The following is a 14,812-nucleotide window of genomic DNA, read 5'->3' on the forward strand; positions in this document are numbered from 1 at the left end:
GGATAATATTCACATTCTAAAGAAAATGTTTAAAAGAATATATCAACTTTAAGTTAGTAAAATCAGATATTGTGAAATCTCCCTTTACGGTTACTCATTTGTTGGAAACTTTTCATGAAATTCCTCCCCACAGTATCACTGAGATGCTCACGAATTTATTTTCCTTGTTGCAGATTATACGTATTGTGAGGTGTGCCTCATAGTGGTGTTTCTGATCCTCCAGCCAAATGTTCACTGTGTTTCCAAAAAACCCATTTTGGGCCGCCATCATTTAACCTACTAAACCTAACTTAACTTAGAAATTTTTGAAAACCTCCTGCCTCCGCCTCCACATTGCACAGCCTTGGCCTTGGCGACATCGTACCAGCACACATTGGAATCCCAGGGAGCCAGCCGAGCACACGGATAGTTCTCCACTCTTTGGGAGGTCTTTCCCTTCTTGCTGTAACAGATATTGACTTGTCCCTACTTCCTTCCTCTCTCCCCAGGCAGCTTTGGGAGAGCCTCCTCTTCTCTGATTTCCCTGCTTCTTCCTTTTTTTTTTTTCAATATCCTACCTCTCTAATTCTAATTGTCCTCAAAATGGAAATGAATTAAAAATACAAGGAAACAAGCAATTAAAAGAAGAAGCAAACAAAAAATGAGAAGAGTTAAATTTTTATAAAAACAAAAAAAGAAACTTTTTTTTTTTAAAGGGAAGCTAACTGAAGTCTGAGTTATACTTCAACTGAGGTTCTTGTCTTCGAGGAAAGGGCCTAATTCACAGGAGAACTAAAGGTTGGGGGAGAATTGCTGTATTTGCCTTGGTGGGGACTTGTGAGGAGTAAAAGATGCAACAGGTCAGTGCCCAGCCACTGCTTGGCGTGGGTGAGTGTTTAGGGAATGTCAGGCCCCCATTCCCACTTGGTCTGCTCTACTGCTACTTGGGCTGTACAGTCAGGGCTTTCTGATTTGTTTGTGACGTAAGGGGAAAAAATAGCTCAATTACACATTTTCTGGTTAATCTCTAAACCCTGGCCCACCTAGGGCCCTTAGTATCTCACTCTGAGACTCACTTTTCTCCCGGAGATGCTCTTCAAAACAGACTCAAGATCTGATGTCGGTGGAGGATCTCCACCCTTCCTTTCCCATCATCAGTTCTGACTCAAATGGCTGGTCTCTAAGGAACCGGTTGTCTTATGGACCTTAAGCCCCGCTGTGGGAAGGATTTAGTCAGGGGATGCAGTGTAAGATGGCAGCCCCTACTGGTGGAAGAGTGGTATTGCACTGTGCTTCTCGGACTTGGCAACCACGGGAATGAGTGAATGAATGGAAGCAGCTTTGTGAGAGCATTGACGGTGAACTCAGGGTGCCGCCAAGCATGGAGGAATCCTGGTGGTGATGGGAGTGGGCGTGGATGTGGGGTCGAGATGTGGAGGAGGAATCATGGCGGAGGTGGCCGCCTGTCCAGGATCTCCATGTGCCAGGCACGGAGCTGGGTCGTGGCTCTGCCTTTCAGAGGAACGGGGCTCCTTAGGTTCAAGCCTGCCAGCTTGGTTTAACCTCCTTCCTACAGCTTTATCTCTTGGCTATTGGGAATTGTATTTTTTACTTAAAAACACAACTGATGTGACATCACAGAATTCTCTAAAATACTTTTTTTTTGTGTGTGTGAAGAGACATCTTCTGGTCACGTTTGCTAAAATTCCATCATCTCAATAAAGTTAGAGAACCTACTTAGGCCAAGGTTGAAAGACACCCAGTCAAGAAGTAGAGCTGCAGTTAAGAAGGAGCTTTGTCTGAAGCCCCCTAACAGGAGAAGCAATACTAGTTTTTCTGCATAGAGGAAGGCACTGGAGCCCAGGCAAGTGTCAAAAAATGGGGCAATAAATGTCTTCTTAACATGGCAGGTGTTTAGCTAATTTATGGGCTCTAATTATACCATCCCACGCCTCTGCACCTTTGCTTTGAAGGGCCTGCTGTTCTTAGCTTCAGCAACGTTTATGACCTGGCCCAAAAGCTGACTCGCATCATAAACTCTTATTTAGAACCAGGAATAAGGAGAAGCTGCATGTTAATAGCCTGCCTTGTGCTCCCCCTGCTTCTAGGCCACTTCTATTTTGGTCATTACTGTGAGTGTGAGAGTTTCGGATTGATTGGGTGCTCTAGAAAGAGGATTGTGGTGTGAAATAGATTACTCCTGGGCACCAGAGCTGTGCTGATCATTCTCATTGCAAAATGGGCTTTAAAATCAACATTTTTCAAGTGATTTGCACCTTAGTCCCTAGAAGGCAGGAAGTAGAGAGGGTTGAAAATTACCCTTAAAAATTGACAGGCAGCTTGCAGGTACCTAGTCAATAGATGTTGGTCCAAGAGTGTTTAGTGTAACTATTTTTCGTTTGTGTAAATATCTATGCACATACTTAATTTTTGAATTTTTAAAAACTCATCTCTAAGAACAGTTATAGATTTACAGAAAAATTGCAAACATGGTACAAAGAGTTCCCATTCCTACCACATCCAACTTCCCCTATTATTAACATCTGTCAGTAGTGTGAAACATTTTAATTAATAAAACAATATTGATAGATCGTCATTAAACAAAGTCCATACTTTATTCAGATTTTCTGATTTTTGCCTATTGCCAATTTTCTGTTGTAGGATCCTACCCGAATACTATATTACATTTAGTTCTCATATCTCCATAGACTTCTCTTAGCAGTGACAGTTTCTCACACTTGCCTTGTTTTTGATGACTGTTTTGAGGAGTTTTGAGGAGTACTGATCAGGTATTTTATAGTGTCCCTCAAATAATTTTTCTCATGATTAGACTAGTGTTATGGGTTTTGGGGAAGAAGAGGTAAAATCTGCAAGTCTGCACACTTTTTTTTTTTTAATGTAGCTAATGAATGAGTTAATTATGAGGAATAAAGGAGGATGTTTATAAACCTGGGCTGTATAACTGAAAGAGGGATTAAGGCTGGACCTTCAAATCATAAAAGACAAGTTCAGCATTCTCAACGATGGGATTAATGTCCTAACTTGTTTTGTGCCTAACAGTTCAACAGAACTCGTCAGTTCTGATAGGACACCGAGATGCTTTAAATTTCCATGTTACACACTGGGAAACTGAGGCCCAGAGAAATTACCTGAGTTGCTCAAAGCATTAGAGCTAGACCAGGATGAATTGACTGTGCCAACAACACATTCCAAACCTTTCAAGTTTCTAGAGGTAGTGAATTCAACAGGCTGGGGCGAGTGATGGCCATTTGTAAAGTCTGTGCTTGGCCAAAGATTTGAATGGAAAGATTTTGACTAAATTAAAACAGTTGCCTGACCAGGTATGGAGTGTGTACAGGTTAATGCACTAGGCCCTGTGCATATAATAAAGTTAAATAACGATGTTTTTGCAATTGGTGACTTCCATGCAAATGGTTGTCACAGCTTCTGATTCTGGAGCAGCCTCACATTACTTCCTACCAGTCTGTTCTTCTCTGAGGGTGCACTGTAAAATAATATACTGTATTATGCATTTTGTTTATGAGCAACTGGGTATTTATGAAGCAGTCCCTGGCCTTTGAACCCTCAATAGAAATTTGACCCTCTCCCTCATTTTAGCAATAGTTCTCCACCAAGTTGGAATGGGAAACTGCCAAGTCCATTGATGAATCCAGTGGTTCTCAGCCCTGACTGTGCAGTAGTGCTTCCTGGGGAGAGTCTAGAAAATACCCCAAGGCTGGGCTCCAGCCCCAGAGATTCTGATTAAGTTGTCTGGGCCTGGATCAGCCTCATAGAAAGCAGGAAACTTGGCCTTTCTGTCTTGTTCCATCTCTTGCTGCTCTACCCAGGACTTGGGTAAATGGTTCTTAGACCCTTCATATCTTTTCATTCTTACCTGAGTAAAGTTTTTAGGAACCATGAGAGGAGTTGCCTATTGGAAGCTTGCCTTGGGCTTTTCCTACTCATCCAGCTATGTGCTACCATCTTCCTAAGTGATGTAACCAGGAGCTGTCACTGCTGCTCCTACCACGTGTGGCACCAAGTAAGTGCTTGAAAAACGAGTGAATGAATGAACCACATATCTGGTCTCTAAGGTATGTTACATCCCTCTTCCTATTCTAATGATGGTTAGGAGGAAAGCTATCACTCTTTCTCTTAAGCCAAGCTATTGATTTAGATGGAAACTTTTATTTAGAAATAAAGCAAACGTCAGAAATGAATAGATATCGATGTTTGCAGAGTACAGGCTTCTGGTTTTAAGAAAAGTTTTGCTATGGTTCAGGATGACCCCAGTAGCGTAGCTAAAGGGTTGCCTCCCGGGCACGTTGGCATTCTTTTCTAGGACCCTTTCCCCTTGAGTTAAGATTACATTTGTCAGTTTGTTAATCGGTCACTCCCTCTATTTAGGAAGTCAAAGTTTAGATAGTGACACAATAATATCAGCAGGTTTTTTTCATCCTCTTAAGAAAAACTAGGGATTGTTTCCTTGCAAAATACCCTGAAAAATAGAAACAATAATAGTCCTTCTGGTTCATCCAAGGATCACATTATAGTATAGAGAAGGTTTGATTATGGGATATCTCAGGCTTTTGCAAGAAACTCTCTTGAAGGGGATCCAAGATAGACCTTAAAAATTTGGTGTTCAAGTACTCAGTGTTTTAGTGAGGCTGCAGTGTCTTAGCTTTGCAGTGTGTTCTTACCTCTTACGAAATGGGCTGTGGAAGTAGCAGTTATCACATCCTTTAACATATCTGGCAATTGACTTTTTTTTTTTTTTTTAAGTTCAGTTTTACTGAAATATATTCACATACCATACAATCATCCATGGTCTACAATCAACTGTTCACAGTATGATCGTATAGTTATGTGTTCATCACCACAATCTATCTCTGAACATTTTCCTTACATCAGAAAGAACCAGAACAAGAATAAAAAATAAAAGTGAAAAAAGAACACCCAAACCATCCCCCCATCCCACCCTATTTGTCATTTAGTTTTTTTTTTTTTTTTTTTAATTAAATTCAGTTTTATTGAAATACAGTCACACACCATGCAATCATCCATGGTATACAATCCACTGTCCACAGTATGATAACATAGTTATGCGTTCATCACCACAGTCTATCTCTGAACATTTTCCTTACATCAGAAAGAACCAGAACAAGAATAAAAAATAAAAGTGAAAAAAGAACACCCAAATCATCCCCCCATCCCACCCCATTTGTCCTTTAGTTTTTATCCCCATTCCTCCACTCATCCATACACTAGATAGAGGGGGTGTGATCCACAAGGTCTTCACAATCACACTGTCACCCCTTGTAATCTACATTATTATATAATTGTCTTCAGGAGTCCAGACTGCTGGGTTGGAGTTTGGTAGTTTCAGGTATTTACTTCTAGGTATTCCAATACATTAAAGCCTAAGAGGTGTTATCTATATAGTGCATAAGAATGTCCACCAGAGTGACCTCTCGACTCCATTTGGAATCTCTCAGCCACTGAAACTATTTCGTCTCATTTTGCATCCCCCTTTTGGTCAAGAAGATACTCTCAGTCCCACGATGCCGGGTCCACATTCATCCCCGGGAGTCATACTCTGCGTTGCCAGGGAGATTTACACCCCTGGGAGTCGGGTCCCATGTAGAGGGGAGGGCAGCGAGTTCACTTGTCGAGATGGCTCAGTTAGAGAGAGAGAGGGCCACATCTGAGCAACAAAGAGGTACTCAGGGGGAGACTCTTAGGCACCATTACATGCAAGTTTAGATTCTCCTTTGTGATAATGAGCTTCATAAGGGCAAGTCCCATGCTCGAGGGCTCAGCACATCAAACCGCTAGTCCCAATGTTTGTGACAACATCAACACCGGACCAGGTGAGGATGTCCATGTCATTTAGTTTTTATCCCCATTTTTCTACTCATCCATCCATACACTAGATAAAGGGGGTGTGATCCACAAGGTTTTCACAATCACACTGTCGCCCCTTGTAATCTACATTATTATGTAATCGTCTTCAGGAGTCCAGACTACTGGGTTGGAGTTTGGTAGTTTCAGGTATTTACTTCTAGCTATTCCAATACATTAAAACTCTAAGAGGTGTTATCTATATAGTGCATAAGAATGTCCACCAGAGTGACCTCTCGACTCCATTTGAAATCTCTCAGCCACTGAAACTATTTCGTCTCATTTTGCGTCCCCCTTTTGGTCAAGAAGATACTCTCAGTCCCACGATGCCGGGTCCAGATTCATCCCCGGGAGTCATATTCTGCATTGCCAGGGAGATTTATACCCCTGGGAGTCGGGTCCCACATAGGGGGGAGGGCAGTGAGTTTACCTGTCTGAGGTGGCTCAGTTAGAGAGAGAGAGAGGGCCACATCTGAGCAACAAAGAGGCACTCAGGGGGAGACTCTTAGGCACAATTATATGCAAGTTTAGCCCCTCCTTTGCAGTGACAAGCTTCATAAGGGCAAGTCCCATTATCAAGGGCTCAGCACATCAGACTGCCAGTCCCAATGTTTGTGACAACATCAACACCAGTCCAGGTGAGGAAGTACAACACTTCTGCACCTTCCCCCAGCTCCTCGAGGCTGAGGGGGGGAGGCTGTAAATATATTCTTTATTATCTGCCCAAATTGGCAATTGACTTTTTTTTTTTTTCAAAACTTGAATGTTGCTATAAGGATTGATTGTATGGTGGAAATTACTGAACAGTCATTAAATAATGGGGAAAATTAGACAGTTGATGGGAAAGGAATCAAGTAGTTATTCTGCTGGTGTTTTTGGTAACTTAATGTGCCTCTCACCTTATGGTCTAGATGGCTGAAATAATTTAACAGTGACAAAATGTATTTTGGTTGGGAAAGGTTAAAAACAACCTATTTTTTTTCTGTCTTTGTTAACAGATGTGATGTTAGTCATTTAAATTATGTGAAGTCAGCCTTGAAAGATTTAGCACTTTCTCTTTTAGTTTAATAGGTATATGTATGTTTATTTTGCTGATGCTTCATAATTCAAAAATGTTATCATAGATGGTAATCATCTTTGTTTTGACTGGATAAGAGGTCAGTGTAAGGCGAAACAACATTTTTTACTGCACTCACTTGCTCTTTTGTGACTCAACTCTTGGGCTCCCATCTCAACCCCGCTGTGAATATCTGGGTAGAGCAGTGCTCTACCTTCAGAGTATTCTGATCTTATCTCTGCCACCTGCCTTCTGACATTAATAAATGGAGTGGTTTTCAAGTCTGTCCACAGATTCTTTGATCATCCTTCTCTAAAATGGTTGGGCTAGTTTCTCTCCTTTTGAATGTACACTGGACTCAGTGACTCACTTCTGATGAATAGCATATGGTGGCATGATCGTGTATCTTCCGAGACTAGGACCTAAATGGCACCGCAGTGTCCTCCTTGCTCTCTTGGGTCACTCACCATGGGGGAGGCAAGCTGCCATGCTGTGAGGATCCTCCCCGTGGTGAGGACCGAGGACCTCCTGGCCACAGCTGTGGGATCAAGCCATCTTGGAAGCAGAGAGCCCTAGTCCAGACTTCAGATGACGTCAGTCCTCGTTGACAACTGCACCTTCATGAGAGACCATGGACTAGAAACATCCAATTAAGCCACTTCCAGATTCCTGACTCTTAGAAGCTGCATAAGATAATAAATGTTTTTGTTTTTTAGGACTAAGTTTGGGCTCATTTGTCTCACAGCAATTGATAACTAATACAATAAGTCACTGAGCCCTTCTGGATCTCTGTTTCCCCATCTGGGAAGTGAAGGGTTGGATTAAATAGTGCCCTTAATAAATTGATGGCAAGCTGTTCATGCTTAAGAGGCTGATCTTCAAGTCAGCTGTACGTCTTCTATTCTCTCCCACCCTGGCTATCCCATTTCCATACCCCTGACCAAGTTAGCAGCTTACATTGCCACTTTCCTTCTTAACCACTACTTGCCCACTCCCCAAAATGATTGATACCTTGTCCCTGGCAAAAGCCAAGACCACGTTTTTATTTTTATTATTTTGGAACAGAGACAGATCATACTGGGAATATAGTGGGAAATATGCCTTTTATAATTGAACATATGTTATACTTAATTTCAAAACTAATCGGTAGGCCGCAGTATTGGATTTGTTCTTTCTCAATGTATTAAGACATCATTGCTATTTCATTTACTTAGAAAGAGGGTGAATTTTTCCTGCTACACCGTCTAATTATGGTAGTTAAGTAGACATCACCCAGCCACTTATTTCTAGCTGATCTCACTCATGGCCTGATTTAATTCCGTTTGTGCTCCAGGTAATAGACTGCTTCTACTGTATGCATTTGTAAAAACATATAGGCAGGATGCTTATTTTAAGCTTTTAGACTATGAAAACTTAACCAAATTCAAATACATAATAATAATAATAATAACTACCAGCTTGAGTAAGGTAGTCAGTAGGAGGAGCAGAATAGTCCTCATTATCTGGCCAAAAGGCCGTTTAAAAGGGGGAGAAAATCTCAGGGCCATAATTAAGGCATCCTAGGTCTTTGCAGAGCTTGAGTTTAGATGTATCCAAATGGTAAAGCCAAGTAGGGGCAGCCTCCTCCCTGCTTGAGGTTTCTTGCTATGTTGGTGGGAAATCCAAGCCCTCTGGTTAAATTCCCTGCCAGAATTCAGTTGAGTCAGCTCCACCGAATGCTTGCTTGTCTACGTCTTTCTAAAGCATTGTCTGTCTGCGGGTTAGTCATTATGTATTCAGTGTCATCATCCTTCCTTTGAGGGCTGGAGAAACAAAGCAGAAATGGATCTGCATCCTGGGAAATAAAAGCAGGCTTACCAGATCATGGGCTTTGCATTATCTGCAACTTTTGACCCAGCATCAAACTACATCATTACTCCTCTAATCTCAGCAGTTTATACTTGTCACTAAAAAGAGGACCTGTCATTGTGTCATTTTTCTCTTAACAGGGAGAAAACAAACAGATCAATTGGTAGCACAGCCTGGCCTCTCCATACATTTATATTCAGTACATTGCCATTTGTAACTGATGTAAATAATTTATAATGTATGTAAATATATGGGAGGGGGATTACTGTAATGAAAAGCTTCCACTGCAGAGTGGTCCAAGCCAATAAAATCAGTCTAAGTCAAGCGAGGGTTTTCTCAACTGCATTTATTATTGAACAACCACCGTATGACCCCTGTCACACTCAGCATGGTGGAGATACAAAAGAAGTAGGACACAGCCTTCCTGCCCTCAAAGAACCTGACATCCTTTTGGATGACAAACATTTATGAAATAAGGAGCAAGGAGAGATGATCGCTATAATAAAGTGCTGACTGAGTATGTCTGTTACACAGTAATGCTAGAGCAGTCTGGGACCTAGATGTCATCTAGCCCAGCCTCCTAATTTTATAGCAGGCAAGGCCTGGAGAAGTTAGGTGACTCCCACTGGTCATTGGCAAAGCTGCGAATAGAAATGCAAGGCTCCTGGCTTTTTCCAACATACCATGTATCTCTCCTCTTCGTTCTACATGTCCTTTAAATGTTGGGTTTTCAGGGTATTCTTGGACTCACTCTCCTCACACCCTCCCTGGGCAGTCTCTCTGATGCTCACCAGTAGCTTTCATTATCCTCTCTGGCTTTCCAGAACTCAAGACTTGTATCTCCCTCCACTTTTATTTCCATCTCTTTTCCAGATACCTCCTCTGATTACCAAAACAAACTCATCTACATTTCCTAGAGCCACTCCCAACTCCACCCAAACAACTTTCTCCTGTTTCTTACCGGTGAATGTCATTTCTATTAAATGTTCAAGTAAAAAACCTGAGTACCGTCTTTGATTCCTTCCTTCTCACTCTCCTCATCCAGTCTCCACTAGACCCTCTTCTCCTTCCTCAGTAGCTCTACCTGTCACCTTCTCTCCATCTCTAGACTCTTGACTTCATCTAGCTCGCCGTCTTCCCTTTCTGCATCGCCATAATGGCGCCCTGGCCTCTCTTTTGTACCCCATCCAATCTGCTATCTACATCACAGCCTAAGTGATGTTTCTAAAGTATGAGTCTCAAAACGTCTTGCTGCTTCTTATGCTTCCTGTTTTCTACCTTCCAATTGTGTTCCTCTGCCTGGGACACCTCCCACCCCACCCTCATCATCCACAGTCACTTCTCCTTGCCTGGGCAGTTCTTATCTCCTTCTGGTCTCCGCTAAGGTGTCACTTGCAGCAGCCTCCCTCGGCAGCCATCCCAACCACTCCTGCTTCGTATCCTGCCTGGGCACCCACAGATCACTGTACTGGCTCAGGGCGTGTGGGGTTTCACTGTAACTGCTTCTTGTTTGTTCTCAATGAAGGAGAAACTGTCTGGTCTCCATTATATCCCTGGCGACTGAATTCCTTAATTTTAGGCCATTGGAAAAGACCCTGGGGCGGGGGGGGGAAGAGTGAGGCATGGAAACTGTCTGGAAGGATGAGCCCTAGGCTGAAGGTGATCTGTCAGTGGGCACTCGTCTCAGCCAGTGAATCCTATCAGCTAGCCCGAACTCTCTTTTCAGGAACTTATCACTGGTGACTAAACATATTCTGAGATGAATGGATAACACTGCGTGGTTTACTTTAATGTTGGTTATTGAGTTGGAGGAGGAGGACAAGCTGTTTTGTCTAGAGGCAGAATAGCAAAATGATTAAGGCTGTGGATTCTGAAACTAGACCCCATGGGGTTTGGATTCCAGCTTCACTAGATTTACTAGCTTTGTGTGACCTAAACTCTCAGGGTTTCAGGTTTCTCATCTGTAAACTGGGGGTGGTACCAGCACTTCATTGGGTTGTAAGGAAGATTAAATGAATTCGTATGTGTGTAGTGCTTAGAATGGGGCCTGGTACACAGTTAGTGCTATGTGAATGTGTGTGTGTGTGCCTGGGTGGGGATGGGGCAACAGCCCTTCCTCCTCTCACACTTGACTCTTGGAGCAGGTGGGTAACATAGTAATCTGCAGTTTTTCACTTGCGAGTCCAGAACAAAGCAGTCCTTTCTGAATGACCTCCTAGAAATGTATTCTTGGGTTTTTATGACGTTTTGGGAATGAGTCTCTTGTAACTTGGCTTAAACTGAGCCCCATGCCGTCATTTCCATCCTGACTTATAAAGAGACAGCTTTAGATTCTTACCAGCCTTGTGACCTGGACAAATGACTTAAAGTCTCTGATCTTGTCTGTCCTCTTTGTAAGACAGGATTATTAAATGCCAAGTTTGTTGTAGGCCGAGAATGGTCTTCGTGCGAGCCTTGTGCAGAGAGGAGGCATCTGTAAATGTCAGGTAGCGTGATTTCACCCGCTTGGTACATTACTATGCCCTAGTTACATGGTCTGTCCTTATCTCCACCTTAGTTTTACTGTGGGCTCGGTTGATGGGGAGGGACAAAGGAGGTTGATGAATATTAACCATGAAATAGTTGATCTTGTTTGTGGAAAGAAGGAAATGTTTATATTCTGAGAAAACATGGATGATTGACCTAAAATGTTGATTTGGTGAACCCTAAAGATAGCAACTTGATTCTTACATGTAGAAAACAAGGTAGTCCCTGGCCCCACCCAGCAATATTCGCTTTCAGTTTTATTCAAGCGCAAGATTAAATGGTTTAATCCATTAGCCAGTGTATGCAGTAGGCTAAATACCTGTGGAGATGTCCTAGGGAAAAAAATAAACAATGACCAAACAATACTACAGGCAAGCTACAAAATAAAAATTAATAATGCTTAATTAAAAGTCTACAAATTGTGACTCTAGTAACTTCATTACCAGCTGAATTTACTGTTCACACATATTTCGTTATGTTGTGAGGCAATTGGTAGGTTAGGTATTCTCACTCCCACGTGTTTCTCAAGATTGCCTAGAATTCATGGCCGGTAGTTGAAATAAATAAATTGAAAGTTTATTTATAATCAAATAATGTCAAAAGCCAAATTTTAAGTATCTCAAAAAAATTTTTTTTTGCAGCAAATCTGTTGAAATTGGGATACAGAGGCATTTTAATACATTTGTTACAATGCGGTATAGGACCTTCAGAAGTAATAGAACTGGGGTCAGTTGAGGACCTTAAAACGGCCTTGTGATGGGTGGGTAGGGCTGGACACCCTGGGCTCAGGATGCCAGCTGCTTTCTGTTCCATGCCGCAGTGAAGTCATATTTCCAAGCTTCTCCCCCCCCCCGCCACGCCATTTCCATGACAACCCTGATATGATAAGCCCAGCTGTGGAGCTTGGTGCAGGGGCAGTGGAAGGAAAGGCTGTCATCTAGAGGAACAAAGGTTTATCTTTAATTACTGTACCCTGTAAATAAAAATGCAGATTATCAGTAGAGCAGGTTGCGTTTGTAAAAAAATGTGTCATTTGGCCTCGAGGATTAAACTTTTTAAAAATCTCACTTCACATTTCAAAAAGCCAACATGTTACCAGTGGTAAACTTTTTCCCAGCTTGCAGCCGGTGCTGGTCTGAGAGAGTGCTGGTTGAATAAACCTGCCCAGAGCATGCCCTGGTGTCTCTCCCCTCTCTGACTGCTGCAGATGGTCCTGATAGCATCTCTTGATCAGAGTGGCCCATCGACAATGCTGGACTCACCCAAGTGTGCGTGGGAAAATTACTAGCCACGGGATATTTCCTATTTGGGTTATGTACGTAGCCCACTCAGAAACCTTACTGATTATATTCACAGAAATCAGATTCCAAGGGGCTGAAAAATATATTTAGCTCTGTGGTCGTGGGGTTGTTATTTAGTTTGATTTAATGTTGATAAATTATTCTCTGGGAGTTAATTATTTGCCCAGATGAGGTGAATAAATCCTATCAAGGCTTGCATCTTATTCTGGTTTCACATTAAGTCCTTAATTTGCAGCTCTGGTTCCACTGGCAGTCACATTATGCCCCAGAAGAAATGTGGCTATTCAGTTCCCCTGCTTCCACGGTTATTCAGTGGACTTCAGCAGATCAGTCCTCAGAGAAGGGTGCCAAGGTGCCACGAAGGAGAAGCTAGCCCTAGGGTGCCCTTGACCATCCAGGACGTTTGGAGAGCCATCCTGGTTTTAGCAGCTTTAATTTAACTACTATCAAATTATTTTATTTAATCTACTTTCCCTACCTCATTATTCCCACCTTCACAAATCCTCAATATCCAGGGATTCTTTGGTAGTATTTTCCCCCTAGACATGAAATGCAAATGTAAACTGAAGAGAGAAATGCAAATCCTTCCTTGGGAAAGGTCCATCGGACACTTTTCACTCTGGCCATCTCAACCACTTGACAAGTTCTAGAGTGGGGTGGGTGTCCCTGAGACAGGAATGCCTCTTACTCATCATTAGATCCCAGCACCGACCTGAGTGCGTGGCATCATAAAATGCAGTGTTCATTGAACTGATGAATGAAGGTGTGCTTAAAGAACCAGTCAACTCATTTGGTGTCTTTGTCCCCCCCCCCCCCCAGGAGGACTGGAATGAAATTGATGCAATTAAAAAGAAAGACCTTCATCACAGCCATGGGGAAGATAAAGCGCAAAGCGTGGAGATCCTGCCTCCAGGTATTGCAGAGATACTTACCGTGCTGGGCAGGTCCCAGCCTTGGAGCAGATGGTCAGTGGGTGGGAAGTCATCTTGTTTTGCCTGTACAATTGTGAGCTGGGCTTGGGAGCAGGTAGCCTGTGGGTAATAGAGAATGGATTTCATGGGCAATGTAAAAGGAAAATTTTTCATGCAGTTTAGGATCTCACAGCTTTGTCCTGTGATTCACGAATTGGGCAGCATCCCATTTAGAAAGTAGAAGGGAGCTCCACAGAGGGAGTGAAAAGGGGAAGCTCATAGAGGGTGAACATGGAAGCAAGTGAGGAGATGTTCTAATTGGCTGACACTGTTTCCATTTTACAGAGAGGATTTTCACAGTGAGGAGCAGATGGTCATTGAGTAGTATGGTATGCTTTGTGCATTTTGATAAGCTACCTCTACTGGACTTAAACTAGTTTTCATCACCAGTTGTTGCTTACCATCCACCCTGCAGAGTGTGTTCCATTTTCTTGGAAAACCATTGCGGGTCCATTGCCCCTCTCCGAAAGGGGTCCCTCCCTTCACACCCAGTGCAGATGGCCATTTTATTTTACTAAGCAGATTGGAACCATCACCCTAGAGCAATGCTTTTCTGACTTGAGTCAGGCCTTTTAGTGGGTGATGAAATAAGTTTTGTGGGGGGTGTCCCAAAATTATTGATAGAGATAATAGAAAAGAATAGGCAATGCAGGACGGTATGTATTGGTTCATGACATTTTTGTTTTGATGATGAGAAAGTGTTTGTATATTTGTCCCAAATCACGATGTGTTCCTTACTGGGATTTGACAAGCACCCCAAGGAGGACAGGTATTTCCTTCACCTACACCCATGTGGCATCTGTCTCTTGCACGGCATGTGTGTGTGTGTGTGTGTGTGTGTGTGTGTGTGTGTGTGTGTGTATGTACATAGTAGATGGGTGTTAGATCCACCTCCCTCACTTCTTCCCTGAGTGAGTGAGTCAGGAAACCCTGAGCCTCAGTTCTTTCATATGTAAAATAGGTTATCACCCACACAGTCGGGAGTATCTGAATATAACTGTTAGCTAATAAATACATCTTTTTTATAATAATAGGAAGCCAGGATTTACTTTTGTTTTGTAGACTAAAGAAAGACTTCTTGCATACTGTCTATTAAAAAAAACAAAACAAAACAACACACCATTAAAAAACCAAATATTTTAATAGGGCTTTAAGGCATAAATATAGATAGAGGGGAAACTGTCTTCAGGGTTTACACTAGATGATGTCATTAAGAGTCATACTCTATT

At 42.4% G+C, this 14,812-nt stretch overlaps 1 protein-coding gene across 2 annotated transcripts in view; it reads left to right on the plus strand.

Moving 5' to 3' along the window:
- Positions 1–14,812, plus strand: part of GALNT2 (polypeptide N-acetylgalactosaminyltransferase 2) — a 219,112-nt gene that overhangs the window by 94,140 nt on the left and 110,160 nt on the right. For both annotated transcript variants that reach the window (XM_037820840.1, XM_037820843.1), the window contains exon 2: positions 13,432–13,525. In XM_037820840.1, the coding sequence (XP_037676768.1) occupies positions 13,432–13,525 (94 nt within the window). The remainder of the gene's footprint in view (positions 1–13,431; positions 13,526–14,812) is intronic.

The sequence above is a fragment of the Choloepus didactylus genome, chromosome 2, assembly GCF_015220235.1.
Source record: "Choloepus didactylus isolate mChoDid1 chromosome 2, mChoDid1.pri, whole genome shotgun sequence".
NCBI lineage: Eukaryota > Metazoa > Chordata > Mammalia > Pilosa > Megalonychidae > Choloepus > Choloepus didactylus.